This window comes from Chrysochloris asiatica, unplaced genomic scaffold (assembly GCF_000296735.1).
Source record: "Chrysochloris asiatica unplaced genomic scaffold, ChrAsi1.0 scaffold00084, whole genome shotgun sequence".
NCBI lineage: Eukaryota > Metazoa > Chordata > Mammalia > Afrosoricida > Chrysochloridae > Chrysochloris > Chrysochloris asiatica.
In genome coordinates, this window is record NW_006408602.1 from 5,272,928 (window position 1) to 5,288,956 (window position 16,029).

A 16,029-nucleotide genomic window follows, 5' to 3' on the forward strand; every position below is an offset into this window, starting at 1 on the left:
AGTCGGTTCCGACCCAGAGCGACCCTGCATAGGGTTTCCGAGGAGTGATTGGTGAGTCTGAGGTTCAAACTGATCTTGGTCCAGCGCATCATCCTGCAGCGCCACACCAGGACTCGGAAAACACTCCCCAAAAGATGCTAATGTTCAAAACAGGATGTCAGCCCTTATCCCCTACTTTAATGTTGAAATGAAAACACAAAGGGCTACTAATACTTACTATTTTTTGAGATCTTGCTATATATCATGATTTTAAGCAGCGTATCATATTAACATATTAACATGCTCACCAGCTGCTCCTTGGAAACCCTATACAGGGTCGCTATGGGTCACTACAGGGTCGCTATGAGTCGGAACCGACTCAACTGCATTTCACAACAACAACAACCATATTAATATATTTCATCTTCACAACTACTCTACTGTTTATTTCACTCAGTTTTAGGTTAGGAGATTAAAGCAATAAATATAAATGTTGGTGTAAAATACCATGCTAGTAAGTGGTGGAGGCAAGATTTGAGCCAATTTGCCTCTACTTATTAACTTGGGTTATTTTTTTTTATTTATTTTAATGCTCAAATTTATTGAGGCCAAACAATCTGAAATATTTCACTTTTCAAAGACATGAATATTATCTTTCTCTAATTCTCTTTTTTTCTCTTATATATGAGCATATTAAGAGAGAGAGAGAATATTAGAAAGATGTTTACCTATGTAGCTTTATTGACTACACAAAGGCTTTTGATTGTGTGGATCATGACAAGCTATGGACAACATTGAGAAGTATGAGTATTCCAGAACACTTAATTGTACTTCTGAGGAATCTGTCCCTGGACCAAGAAACAGTTGTTCAAACAGAGCATGGGAACACTGAATGTTTTAAAATTGGGAAAGCTGTGCGACAAGGTTGTGTTCTTTCACCATACTTATTCAACCTGTATGCTGAGCAAATAATACGAGAAGCTGGGTTCTATGAAGAAAAACGTGGTGTCAAGATTGGAGGAAGACTCATTAACAACCTGCGTGACATGCAAATGATACAACCTTGCTTGCTGAAAGTGAAGAAGACTTGATTTACTGATGAAGATCAAAGAACACAGCCTTCGGTATGGATTGCATCTCAATGTCAGAAAAACAAAAATCCTCACCACTGGACCAATAAACAACATTCTTATCAACAGAGAAAAGATTGAAGTTGTCAAGGACTTCATTCTTCTTGGATCAACTATCAACACTCACGGAAGCAGCAGTCAAGAGATCAGACGACGTATTGCATTGGGCAAATCTGCTGCACAGGAACTTTTTAAAGTGTTGAAGAGCACAGATATCAGCTTGAGGACTAAGGTGCGCCTGACCCAAGCCATGGTATTTTCAATAACCTCACATAGATGTGAAAGCTGGACAATGAATAAGGAAGACCGTAGAAGAATTGATGCCTTTGAGTTGTGGTGTTGCAGGAGAATACTGAAAGTGCCATGAACTGCCAAAAGAACCAATAGATCTATTTTGGAAGAAGTGCAGCCAGAGTGCTCCTTGAAGGCCAAGATGGCCAAACTTCATCTCTCATACTTTGGACATACTGTCAGGAGAGAACAGTCACTAGAGAAGGATATCATGCTGGGTAAGATGGAGGGTCAGAGAAAAAAATGAAGACCCCCAACGAGATGGATCAGCCAGGTGGCATCATTGATGGCATCAAGTGTGGCAGCGGTGGTGAGGTTGGCCCAGGATCTGACATTGTTTTGTTCTGCTGTGCATTGGGTTGCTATGAGTCAGTTCCGACTCGATAGCACCTGACAACAACAACATAGAGAGAGAGAGTCCTGGTGTGACGCTGTGGGTTAATGCATCAGACAGCAAAGTCATTTGAACTGCAAAGTCAGTGGTTCAAGCTCACCAGCTGCTCCTTGGAAACCCTATACAGGGTCACTTGGGTCGGAATTGACTCGACGGTGCTTAATAACTATATATATAAAACAATGTCTCCGGTTCAAGCTCACCAGCCACTCTTTGGAAACACTATATCCTAGGTCGCTATGGGTCGGAACTGACTCTACGGCAAACAACAACTTTTGTTTTTTAATCTCCTAGCACAAAATTTTCAGTTAAAATCTTGGATATTTCATTGTCTTTATCACAACCCTCAAAGTTAGCTGGAGTCACCAGGATGTGGATTTTTCATTTCTAAAATTCTACCATTCTTTTAAGAGAAGGGATAGAAAACTGGAGAAGTACTCTGAGAAACACTAATTCAACTGTCATTTTAAAATACTAATATTATTATTACTGACTGTATTATCACTGACTTGAGTTACTATTAAATAAATACATTCATTATTTGATATTATACATATTATGTATGGAAAAATATATGGGTTAGCTGAGACAACCTATGGAGAATTACAAGGGATCTGCTATTAAGAGCCTTTAAATCTGCATTCAATTTTTATATTCACATTTATTCTAATCCAGTGTGTCATACTATGGTGGCTTTTGTGTTGCTGTGACTCTGGAAGCTATGCCACTGGTATCTTAAATATCATCAGGGTACCCATGATAGACAGGTTTCAGCAGGTGAACAGGTTCTAGACTAAGACAGACTAGGAAGAAGGAAAGGCAAACCACTTCTGAATGATTAGCCACTGAAAATATTATGAATCACAGCAGAACACTGTCAAATACAGTTCTTGAAGATGGTCACCAAGAGCCAAAATATGACTCACCTGAAATTAGAGACCATCTCAATAACAGATCTGATGCATTAGACACTAGTAAATGAAGACCAGAGTAGTTGCGGAATGACATCAAGAATATCATACAGGAAGAAAGCAAATAGTCTGTAAAAGGCAGGAAAGAAATAAAAGGCCAAAAATGGGTATCAGCAGAAACTCTAACAATTGTTCTTTAACATAGAGAAGCTAAAGTGACTGGAAGAAATGAGGAAGTAAAAGAGCTTAATAGTAATTTTCCAAGGGCAGCTCCAGAAGACGAAGTATTATAATGAAATGTGTAAAGACCTGGAGTTAGAAAACTAACATTTCTTGAGCTGAAAGAAATGAAGGGGGGGTGGGGAGGAAGAGATCAAGCTGCAGGTTGCAATATTGAATACTGCAATATTCTATGGGCAAAATATTGAATGAAGCAAGAGGCATCAAGAGAAGATGGAAGGAATCCTGAGTCACTTTACCAAAATAATTGATTGATATTTAACCATCTCAAGAGATACCATATGATCAAGAACCCATGATATTGAAGGAAGAAGTATAAACTTCACTGAAAGCATTGGTGAAAAACAAGACTCCAGGAACTGACAGACTAAAAATTGAAAAGCTTCAACAAACTGATGCAGCACTTGAAGTGCACATTCATGATGAACACTAGTAAATGCCAAGAAATTTGGAAAGCAGTTACCTTGCCAACCAATTGGAAGAGATACATATTTGTGCCCATTCTAAAAAATGCATTGAAATTCAGAAATCATCAAACACTAATCAAAATCATTAATATCACATGCAAATGAAATTTTGCTGTGGATAATTCAAAAATGGCTGTAGCAGAACATCAACATGGAGCTACAAGAAATCCAAGCCTGATCCAGAAGAGGACGTGGTGCTAGGGACATCGTTAACTGGTGTCAGAAGAATCTTGGCTGAAATTAGAGAATACCAAAAAAATGTTTACTTGTGCTTTATTGACTATGCAAAGGCATTCAACTGTGTGAATCATAACTATAGATACTATTGTAAAACATGGAAATTCCAGAACACTTCATTGTGGCCATGTGGAACTTGTTCATAGACTATGAGGCAGTCCTTAGACTAGAACAAGGAGATACTGTTGTCGTGTGATGGCCAAGCAGCAACTCATAGCAATTCTGTATAGTGTTTCTAAGGAGTGGGTGGTGGGTTTGAATCACCAACCTTGCTGGTAACAGTCCAGTGGTTATCCTACAGTGTCATACCAGGATTCCAAGGGATTACTTAATGGGTGAAAAACAGGAAAGGCATGTGCCAAGGTTGTATCCTTTCACCATACTTATTCAATCTGCATGCTGAGCAAATAATATGAGAAACTGGATTATATGAAGAATAAGGCTTCAGGTTTGGAGGAAGACTCCTTAACAACCTGCAATATGCAGGTGGTACTTTGCTTGCTGAAAGTAAAGAGGACTTGAAATACTCACTAATGAAGCCTCACATATGGATTGCATCTCAGAGCAAGAAAACAAAACTCCACACAACTGAACCAATAAATATCTTAATAAATGGAAAAAGATAGAAGTTGTGAGGCTTCATTTTGCTTGGATTCATAATCAACACTCAGGGAAGCAGCAGTCATAAAATCAAAGGACATATTGTATTAGGATACTATATCGCAAAAGACCTCTTTAAAGTATTAAAGAGCAATGTTGTCACTTTGAGGACTAAGGTGTCCCTGATCCAAGTCAATCTTGGGTCAGTATTTTCAATCTCCTAATAAGGATGTAAAAGCTGGACAATGAATAAGGAAGACCTTAGAAGAATTAACGTATTTGAATTATGGTGTTGACAAAAAATATTGAAAGTACCATGAACTGCCAGAAGAACAAACAAAACTGTCTTGAAAGAAGTATGGGCAGAATATCCCTTGGAATCAAGAATGGTGAGGGTTTGTTTCTCATTTTTTGGACATGTTGTCAGGAGGGACCTGTCCCTGGAGAAAGATAGCATGCTTGGTAAAGTTAGCAAAAAAGAGGAAGATCGATTGCCACATAACCATTGTAAGGATGGTAAAGGACTGGGCAGTGTTTTGTTCTGTTGTGCATAGGACTGCTATGAGTTGAACCAACTCAATGGCATGTATGGGCAACCTGTGGAAAATTAGAAGGGATCTGCAAATTCTGTTGTTACTGTTATGACTCATACCTACACTGTATAAATTTTCCTGTATCGATTACCAAGAGCAACTTTTGGGTTTGAACTGCTGAATTTGCAGTTACCATTCCAATGCTAATTTTCTACAGCACCACACCAGGGTCCTGGGATTTGCTATTAAGTGTTTAAATCTATGTTCAATTTTCACTCTTTATATAGATGACATATTTACTTTTGTATGTTTGGAATCTGGGTAGCCTTTCTCACTTTCCTTGAAGATTTAGACAATCTAACTTTAGAAAATTCCAGTACTCGTCTGTACAGGTGGATTTGGTTTCAAATAATTGCTTCAATGGGCAAGACCACAATCTTAGGCAGGCAGTGAGAGATACAGGTTGAGTAGGCAGATGCTTGGGTTAACTTTCATCTCTGTGTGACAAGATCACCCATCCCTGAACCTAGAGGAGCAAACCCAGGGTCCTTCTCTGAGAAGGAAAAATTACAAATAGTTTAAGGATCTGCTCATAGGTGCCTGATAAATGGTATCATGGTTGTCACATATTTACATGTTAACCCACTCCACATATTTTTGTTCTTTTTTTGGGGTTTTCTTTTACAAAGGAAAGCATTTTCCGGTCAGTTGGCACTAAAAATCTATAATTCATCATAAAACTTTTCTCAAAGAAGAAGTATTTTTCTGATCACTACTTCACTAAGTCAGACATCCTGCCTTTGTCCATGCTTCCTGAAAATGTCCCTACTGTCCACCAGGAACAGAAGCAGTTTTCCCAAGAGGGAAAACAACAAGGTTAAAGACGTGTAAGCACTTTAGTAAGCACTAAGTCAGCTGGAAAATAAAGGGCACTTTAAAATGATCAAACTTAAAAGTCATATATCCAGGCCCTTACATGACCTTCTAGTATCTTTCTGTGAACTACTGGAAAGAATGCTGCAGGTCTGGGTTCTTAGCATGTTGTTGTTGTTGTTAAGTGTCATGGAGTCAGTTGTGACTCAGGTACCCTGGATAGGTTTTCCTAGGAGCTGCTGCTGGTTTTGAACAGCTAACCTTGTTAGCAGTTCAGTGCCAAACCAGGACTCTGTTTGTTGTTGTCATTAAGTGTCATTGAGTCGGTTCTGACTCAGTGACCCTGTATAGGATTTCCAAGGAGCAGATAGTGGGTTTGAGCTGCCAACCTTGTGGTTCACAGTCCAGTGCTGATCCTACAGGGCCACACCAGAAGTCCAAAGAACTCTATTATTAAGTATTCATTTTTTTAAACCAATAAATAACATCTTGCTTCTAACTTTGTCATTTTAATTCTGAACTTCACAGTGACCTTAAAGAGTATGTTTTCTGTAAGGTAGGCTCAATACTGAAAGCAGGAAATTGACAGGAGTTAAGTGAAAACAATGAAGTTTACAGAAAGCAAATAGATTAGCACCTCCAACTCAAATAGAATCCTTGTTCAATATTTGTTGGATGAATATTTAAGTGTATGAATCATTAAAATATACTAAGCAAGTTTCCTTTTTAACCTCCCTAGGAAATTTCTGTCAAAATGGATCACGACAAGTAATAAAGACTGATTCTACAGTTCAGAATTCTCTGAGGGGAGGGAGAGTACGACTTTTTTCTTTTCTTGAAGGTCCTTAGCTTATTTCAGTAAGCAAGATTCAGAAAAACACTTACCATTTTTAACAATGGTTTCAGAAAACAATTGTTTTGCCAGTTACCTGGAAACTTGTAAAATGCAAATAATGAAAATGGTATATTTCCTCTTATAATGCATGTATTTTATGAATAATTAAGGTGTCTATTAAATTCGTGTTCTATGATTTATTTTATTGTATAGTCTCCTTGAAATTGTTTTATAATTAAAATATTCTTTAAAGAATCTGCTGAAATTGCTAAGCGAAAAAACTCATTTGTAAGTATCTTTATTTTCTTAAAGATTGCACAAAATGAATGAAACCAAGACCAAAATACTATACCCACTGTACATTATTCATTATAAAATCACATACACCAAGTTTACACTCTACCTAACAGGGCGTTTTCTTTAAAATTATATATTGAGTGCACTTAGATTCATGCTTTAGATATTTTACATTTGTGGAAGGTCAGAGAAAAAGAGGAAGACCCCCCAACGAGATGGATTGGCCAAGTGGCAGCATCGATGGACTCAAGCACTGCAACAATAGTGAGATTGGCCCAGGATGGGGCAGTGTTTCGTTCTGCTGTGCATAGGGTCGCTATGAGTCGGTACCGACTCGATGGCACCTAACAACAACAACAACATTATTCTCTTATAAATAATTGCAACTTGACCAATTTGTACGCCTGCTACCACTATATTTTCAATGCGTCAAGGAGCCGTCTTTGACATTAGAACGGATGAAATGGAAACAAATGTACAGATGTCATATCTACCAAATTATTACTCTTTTCCTATGCAGTGAGAGGCTAATGTAAAATACACACAAAAACATCGTTTCAAAGGCACAATTTCTTCCACAAGAAAAAAATTTTTTAACGTGGCAGTTAAAAATCGAGCGGTCTCCAGGATGCTGTGTCGTTCGCTTTCATGTGATCCTAAACCCCATGAGCGCACTGCCTGGGCAATTCAGGGGGAACCTAGCCTCCAAGTCCAGAAAGCTGAAGCGCTGGGGAACCCGTCGTCTTTTGGTGGCACAGGTAGCCAAAATTTTTAAGCCGCCGCTTAACTTTTGCTCTACGTTTCAGCACCGAACTAGGAACCACCCACTGTTGCAAACCTGGCGCCCAGCGAAATATAAAACCGTTTTTCAACGGGATCCCTCTTCTAGCTACCAGGAGCTTCTGTTCTAGAGCAGAATCCACCCCACCCCCAGCCCCTCTGTCCACGCTCTTCCCCACCTTCCTGGGACGACTCTTACGAATCGAGCTCGCCGCTGCCCCCGGCTTCTGGGTCGCTGTGGTCGTCGGTGAAGCAGACATCCACGTCGCTGTCATTGTCACTCTTGTGCTCTCCGGGCTCTGGGGGGTAGTCAGGCTCGGCGCCTGGGCAGTCGCCCGTCTTAGCGAGCAGACTCTGGCCCGGGTGTCGGGACTTGACGTGGCGTTCCAGGTCCCGGCGGCGTACGAGTACTTTGCCGCAGAACTCACAGCGGTAGGGTGTGTTGCCCTCCGCGTGCAGCCGGATATGCTTGTTAAGGTTGCTGGGGTCGCCGAAGGGCCGCAGGCACACTTTGCACTTCAGCGGCTTGTAGCCCGTGTGCGTCCGCATGTGGATCTTGAGCCCGTACTTCCGCGAGTACAGCTTGCCGCAGTAGAGGCACAGGTGGCCCGTCTTGGGCTTGCCCGTGCCGCCGCCCCCGCTGCTTCCGCCCCCTGCGCCGCCCGCCACCACAGCCGGGGGCAGAGTCCCCGTGTCCAGACGACCCCGACCCTTCCCGGCCGCCATCTCCGACAGCTGCTGAGTGTGCATGGCTATCTCCCGGTCGATGCTGGCCAGGGAGCCCAGTTCAGCGGGGCTCAAGGCGGCCGCCGCCGCCGCTGCGGACCCACTGAAGTATGAGAGGGATTCCGGATACTTCAATAGCCCGCCGAAGTGCAGTTTGAGCGGGTAATAAGCGGCGGCCGCCGGGGACCCATAGACCAACTCCCCGTTGTAGACTGTGAAGGCCGGCATGACAGTGGGCAGGTGGCTACATTCGCCACCTGGATATGTCTTGAATCCGCCTGCGTCCAGGGTTGGCAGCGCGCAGCGTTCAAGAGGCAACCCGGTCGAGGGGGGCAGTTGCGCGTAACGCGCGCCCGGCAGCGCTGTTGTGGCAGACGGGGCGCGCTCCACGTGCTTGAAGGCAGAAGCTTCATCCGGGTGACCTGGGAGCAAAGGAAAGCCGCGCAGAACTCCTGAGCAGGGTAGGCTAGGGGGCTGCGGCGTGTCACCCGTGAGCAGGCACTTTGGGTGGTGGTGGTGATGGTGGTGCGCGTGGTGATGATGGTGGTGGCTGGTGCCGCCCGCCGGGTTCTCCCCGCTCCGAGGACGGCCAGCATGCCGTCCCCCACCCAGCAGCCTGCCTAAGGCCAGGCCGGTCCCGGACTTGCCAGTCCCCTCCTCCCGGTAGGGGTCGCCATGAGCAGCCGTGGCCGCCCTGGCTAAACCAGCCGGCTTGAAGGCAGAGCGCACGCCAGGGTAGAAGGCCAGGCCGCCTCCCCCAAGAGTGGAGCCGCCCACAATGCCAAGGAAGTGGCCGTTTCCACGGGTGGTTCCACTCATGTCCAGAGCGCGCTCCGGTTGCTCTTTGCCCTTTTTGGGCGGCCCCCACTTGCCCAGGGACGGCGAGGTTGCCGAGGACGCGGAGGACGCCTCGCGTTTGATGCCCTCCCGCGTCCCGCAGGCCTGAGGAGGCGGCAGTCTCTGCGGATGGGGCCGCAGAGAGTCCACCTGGACGGTCCCGGCAAAATTGGGAGCCGAAGGTTTCGGGGAGAGGTGGAGTCCATCCGGGGTGTCGCGTTGGCGAGCCACGTGCTCTTGGTGCAGGAAGGCGCGGCCGCCGCCGCCGCTGAGCACGCAGTGGAAGCGTAGGTGAGCCTTAAGGCTGTTGGGGTATCTAAACGTCCTCCAGCAGTACCAGCAAATATAGCGCTCCTCCCCTGGGTAAGAAGAGTGGGAAAGCGACCCCGTGAGAAGCAAATAGGCAGGAAAAAAAGAAAGCGCGAGAGCGCCCAAGGCAAAGGTCAGGTTTTGCCCAGCGATATGGAAAGAAGTAAGAGTATTCTTGGGTACCCATATAAACAGTGTTTGATAGTCTCACAGTAGCAAGAACCATGAGAAACCCCAAATGGCCACCCTTGTCACTATCTAGCACCTGTAGTCTCACTCAGAAGCAAAGAGGGGGGACCTGGGCCTTTCCAACTAAGACTTGCTCAGGACCAGCCGAACAAATCTTAGTAGGATGGCAGCGATGAGACGGGCTGGCTGGAGAAGAGACGAAAGCAGAGAACAGCTGTTGCTTTAAATCAAGTGTTGAGGCTGTGTCGTGCCCGGGCCCATCTGTTGGCGTTTGCAGAATAGGTGGCGTATGTCAAGGAGTTTGGATAAACTGAACAAAGGCCAATCTAATGGTCATGAGCGTCTCATTACCAGGCGAGACAATATCCTGTATGTATGGGCCATATGTAATCATTCCTTTTCATAGAACAATGGCTTTTGTGTCCACTACCCACCCTTCTCACCCCCTCCTGGCCTTAAACAGTTTGCCTGAGGTTTTCCTGGAGCGTGACCAACTGAAGGACCACATAGGGACTGTGATTTGCTATACTTCGAATTTATTTGTATCTTTATTTCCTCTTTAACCCCATTTAAGTTGATGGGGGGAGTGTTATGTCTTGATATTATCAAAACTGAAGGATGATGCTGGATCATGTCAGTTGTTATATCTGGTAATTAATTAACTTCTACTTGTGTGTACAAATCCAAGCTTAGTAAAGTCCTTGGAGAAGATCGTTTTTTACTACATGAATTGTTGTTAAGTGCTGCAGAGTCAGTTCCAACTCAAAGCAACCATGTAAAGGGTTTCCAAGTAGCAGGTAGTGTATTGGAACCACCAACCTTGCAGTTAGCCATCTAGCACTTACCCTACAGTGCCACACCAGGACTCTGTTTTGTGAATATATAATACTATATATAATACATTAATATAAATATTCTCTTTCAAAATGGGTGCACAATTCTCTTTAAAATTACATTATTTTATTCTAGAATTATATACCTGATCTTTCTTGTGTTTAATGCTATTAATTTTGCCAGAGCCTGTAGATACAATGAAGAGACCCAGGTATGGAATAGATTCAGATCAGATGGTGGGAGTTAATTTTCACACAGACAAGAGCAACTTTGCAATGGGTTATCTTTTTAAATGTTGTGGTTGACTGATGAAGAGAAGGATGTCTGTGAGAAGTTAGTTGGAAGTATCCAGAGTATACCTCAGTCTCATTAAATTTAATTTTCTTCTTTCACTAGCTGCTCAAACTTCTAAAATACTACTGCAGAAACAACAGTGGAAAAAAAAAAATCCATACCTCTCCCTTCTTGTGTAAATTACTTCTAGTTTTACAAAAAACAAACAGTCCTCAGAATTAACAACTAAGAGGGAATTTCAAGTGAAGAGCAAATTATTCTCGCTGAGGTCAAGAAAGATCAGAAAAAAAGAAAGAGGGTATGAGAATTTTCCTGAGACCTGTTTTAATTGTCTGTGGATGCTTAGTTGGTTTTAACCAACTGCAAAGTCGGTTTGAACCTTGAACCACAAGGTCAGAGTTTCAAGCTCACTAGCTGCTCCTCAGAAGCCCTATACAGGGTCAATAATCCACTGAATGACAATTAACACAGAGTGTTTAGATACAACAATTTCAGTATTACAATTATCTTCTATTCAACATCCATGTAAAGTAAATCTTGAGAGAGTGATGAGACCACTAGAGTTCTCTTAGGGGGTATGTTGATTTATTAATTTAAATAAACTCCCTTCTACTAAATTAAGAACCTCCATCCCACCACCCTTCTTTTAAAAGTCGTTTTCAGAAAATGCCTCAGAATGATTTCACTTTACTGCAAAGCCAAGTAACCTTTCTCCCTAAAACAAAAGGTAAAATTTTCCTTATCTCACTATAAAAATGAAACCTTCTGAACTTAGCCAATATTGGATGAATGGAAGCCATCCCTACTTCTTTTTCCCTCTTTAGATTTAGACAGATGAATATTTCCTATTTGAACATGTCCCATCTTAGCTTTTTCTTAACCAACTAATATGTTATGTTCCGAATACTCTTAACATTCAATCCATGCCAAGGGTAGTAAATACACTTCATAGGAGATGGCCTACTGTCTTCTTCCTACAGCTCTAAGAGTTCAAGACTCTACATATCTCAAAGTTGGGGAAGTCAGGGTTCTGTCTATATCCCTCAAAAGTAAAATAGTGACTGTTTTAATATCTATTACCAGATGATAGTTTTAAGCCCATTTAGCAGAAATAAAAACATGAGGGCCACTACTCAAACAAGTTACTTTTGTGATTACTGAGTGTTCCCAAGAAAGCACATCCTATACAGAGGTGGCTAACTGACCAATACCCCCCAGATGACACTTCAATGTAGATTTTTTAGTTCTCCACTGTAAGGCTTTTGTTACGCTTCTCATTTACTGGGAAAAGTTAACAAAAGAGTTTAATATAATGTGATGCAAATAACATTCTTAGGATAATTTTATGAATATTGTACATACAAATTTACTCACAAAGCCAATAGAATTCATCTACAGAGAACAAGATAATTTAAATTGAAGTGACTCTTCATTTTGAATAAGATTAATTCTGTCTTGCTCATGAAGTGTTTCCTAATTCTCACATTTATTTTAGTCTCTTTAAACTAATTTCTAAAAGGATAAGATTGAGCAGGCAATTCAAGAGGAGAGTATATTGAAATATTTCACAGCATTCATTATATTCACATTAAATAATTTGCTTCTTTAAGGAGAAATTATAAACTAAAACAGTTGGCAAAGAAAAAGGAAAGCCAAGGAAACTTGGTGTATTAAAAGACCTTAAATATTTTTGCACCTCCCAGCCTTCTTTCTTCAGGAAGTCTTAGTGTTCTAGGGATGGTTTGAAAATGTTTTTCTCACTGCACCTTAATTTGCATAAATCCACTCTTTGCTTTGGAAGGGATCAAATAAATCTGAGAAGAAACTGGGATACATCCCAGATTCAATTTAAGTAGGGAGGGGGAAATGAATAAATACCATTTAAATGGAAGGGCTTTAATACCTGCCAACTAACCAGCTGTAAGTACCGTAATGCTTCTAAAATGCTCTAGAAATACATTCCTCTCCTCCAAATCTTCCACCTTTTAAAATTATTCCAGGTTTCAGTTATATTCTCTGGAGCTCATGGTATAATTACTCTAATATTTTAAAGCACCTCTAATGATTTTTATTGTAAATAATTGTCCTTTGGGGTATGTAATAAATAAAGGATTACCAAACAAAGTTTAGCGGTTGTTGTTGTTTTTTTTATATTTTCACTGTGAACCAGATTATTACTACCACTATTATTACCATTTATTGTTGATTTTAAAGAAGTGGTAGTGATATCGACTACACACAGGGAGTTTGAATTCAGTTTTCAATTCAGACAGAACTGGGGACTCACCCAAAACCCAAAAGAGTACTGAAATCTTGACCACTTGCACTGGCCTGAAGGCCTTAAGGGAGGTGGTACCTTTCTCATCGTGCGTTGGAGTTGCCGTCGTGGGGATGTCAAACCACTGAGCTAAGGAGTTGGAATACCACACAGTCAGTTCCTCCCCTGGCTGGACATCTCGAAGTGCTTGGTAGAAGATCTAGGATGCAAGAAATACAATAGATAGCTCTCTGTCATGTTATGGGTCATCCGTCAAAGGACAAATGAGAGGAAAGGTTCTGATCAGATTTTGACGTAGTGACTGGAAAAACTACTGGGCCTCTGTGAACGTCACTTTCCTCATCCTTTGAAAGGGAAAAATAACAGTACTGGGCATTTAATTGTGTCCCCAGAAAATAATGTGTTCTAAATCGGAACCTCTTTGCCTAGGGTTATAATCCCATTTGGGAATGGGTTGTCTTTGTTGTGTTAATGAGACCAGATTAATGTAGAGTGTGTCTTAAATCACTCTTTTGAAATACAAAAGAGATTAAACCAGCAAAAGAAGAATCGGTGGCAATGTAGGATAAACACTGGACTGCTAACCACAAGGCTGTCAGTTCAAACCCACCAGCCACTCTGTTGGAGAAATGAAGCTTTCTGCTCCATTAAAAATTTACAGCCTCAGAACCCCAGGATTTGAACCTCAAAACTTGAAAGAATTTGAAGGTGTTCTGGTGATGTATTGGCCTGCTAACCAAAAAATCGGAGGTTCAAATCCATGAGCTGATTCATCAGAGGAAGATGAGGCTGTCTGCACCTCTAAAGCTTTACAGTCTCAAATCCTAAGAAGCAGTTCTACTGTGTCCTAAACGATGGCTCTGAGTCCGAATGGACATCATTGCAGTGGGTTGGGTTGGGTTGGGTTGGGTTGGGTTAGGTGTTAAAGGGTTACTGGGAGGATTAAATGGACCTTCAGCAGAGATAGGTTTAGGAAGAAAGAATTGGCAGTGGGGAAGAGTCCACAGTACCTGTCCTCCGGGTAAGTCTGCAACAGCTTCCAGAGTCTGTTCCTGGGGGGTCCTGGCTGCCCGAATTAACCCTATCCACTCCAGAGCGGAGCCCCCGGATTCATCCACTAGCTCCCCTCTCACCATGCGCACCTGTAACACAAGCAGTCGTCATCTTCCCCGTGTGCCACGTGCCCCATCCCAGAGGGAAAGTTCACCCTCCATCCCACCCGACAGCAAAAAGATTATGTTCTTTTTGGCCAGACCGCTATCCGCTGCCAGGAGGAGGTGGAGATTCCGTAGGGCGGTTTCCTGAGAGGCGGGCGGCAGAAAAAGGAAAGTCATCTAGAGTAACAGTATCCCTTCTTAAGGCTCCCAGCACCTTGAGCGCGCGTCCTCGCTCCGCACCTTGTAGCAAGACGCCCCCCACCCCCGTCCCTGTTCTCCGCGCCTCTCTCCTTGTTGGGGCTCCGAAAGCAGCCCTAACACTAGGGCAGAGCCTCTTTTCAGCAACTCCAGGTTCCAGAGCGCCCCCAGCCCGCGTCTGGGGTCTTCACCTTTCTCTCTACTCCTCCTGGAGGTGCCGGCAAGCGCAGTTGCGACAGACTGAACAAAGCTCGCTCAGGGAAAAGCTGGTATTCAGACTGGCCGACCATTTAAAAGTAAAGCGCGTTAAAAGAGGAAGGCGTGGTGTGCAACAAACACAGTTTTAGACCGCAGAGGAAGAGGGTGCTTGAGTGAGGAGAAGCGGGTGCCGCTAGCCAGCGGTGGGCACCGGAGCAATTTTCACTGTGAATTTCTAGGTACCGGCAAGCAAGGGCCACGGTCCTTCCCTCCTGCCTTCACTTCCCCGTCCCTATCTGCCCAATTCCAGCCTCTGGGACGCCTTGGCGCGACGCGAGCAAGGCCTTTAAATCTCCGCTGTGGCAGCTATGCTGTTTGGGGAGCCAGAGCTGGTGAACTGGTCCTGGTGCCTACTTTGGACTCTTAACAGAACTCGACTGTAGGCCACCCAACCAAGTACCCCATGGGTGAACACCACCTGCCCTCGGAGCTAAGAGCCGCGTCAGAGCTATTACCTGGCTCGTCCCCTCTCCGTTTATCCCAAACCCCCAAGCAGACAGCAACGAAGAGAGAAATCTAGAGAGGTTCTAGGAACTGGAAGCCTCTCAAGAATGTATATAGGGTTGTTTTTTTTTTAAGATGATATTAAATTATTCGAGGGCAAATTAAAGCCTCATATTACTTTATTGAAGAAAAGAAGAAAGGCAATCCTTGATGCCCTGCGCCGGCTAAAACAAACGTGTGCTGAGAGGCCCTCCACCACCTCTACGGAGAGACCCCAGAGCTCTAGGTGAGCCTCGAGTTTTTAAAGGTCCTGGTATTGGTAGAACTCCACCCAGAGTTGTCTCCTCTGGCCAGGTCCTCTCGCCTCAGTCAAGCTCTTGCACGCTCTCCGTTAAGGCGATTTGCTGGAATAATCCATGTCCCCTTTCACCCTGCAGAATTGGCAGGTAACGACTCAATCATTCCTTACCTCTCTCATCCCATTCCTATCCCTTTCTTGGGGCAGGGCTAAAGGAAGAGAACGGCAGTGGGATGGTGGTCGGGAAGACCATTACCTTTTTCTTGGGCCCGGGCTCCCTGCGGTCTGACAGGTACTTGCCCAGTTTGAAGGTGCCAGGCACGGGCCCGAAGCGTAGGCCTGCTGGGATGCAGCAGTCGGCGTTCACGCTGGTGGCTGCAGCGCGGGCGACTCCGTGCATTGCTGCCGCCGCCGCCAGGCAGGCGCTCGGGCGCGCCGGGTCCTCAGCAGGACGCGAGTGACAACAGTCCGAGTCGCGTCCCAACGTGCGTCCTCCGCCCGCGGAGTGACGCGGGCGGGCAAGCACTGCGCCTTTTCAATGCGGGCAGGCGCCTTTTGGCACCTCGACCGCAAGGGCGCGGAGTTTGGTGAGAGAGTTGCGCTGCGAAGCAGCTGCAGAGTCCCACCCGAGAGGGTCACA

General features: G+C 43.9%; 1 protein-coding gene across 1 annotated transcript; it reads right to left on the reverse strand.

The window, feature by feature from the left end:
- Positions 1-7,762: 7,762 nt before the first annotated feature.
- PRDM13 (PR domain containing 13) lies at positions 7,763-15,789 on the reverse strand. Its single transcript, XM_006865857.1, has 4 exons — positions 15,646-15,789; positions 14,045-14,176; positions 13,113-13,233; positions 7,763-9,489 (listed from the first exon to the last, which is right to left on the reverse strand). The coding sequence occupies exons 1-4, from the start codon at positions 15,787-15,789 to the stop codon at positions 7,763-7,765; spliced, it is 2,124 nt and encodes a 707-aa protein (XP_006865919.1).
- Positions 15,790-16,029: the final 240 nt, after the last annotated feature.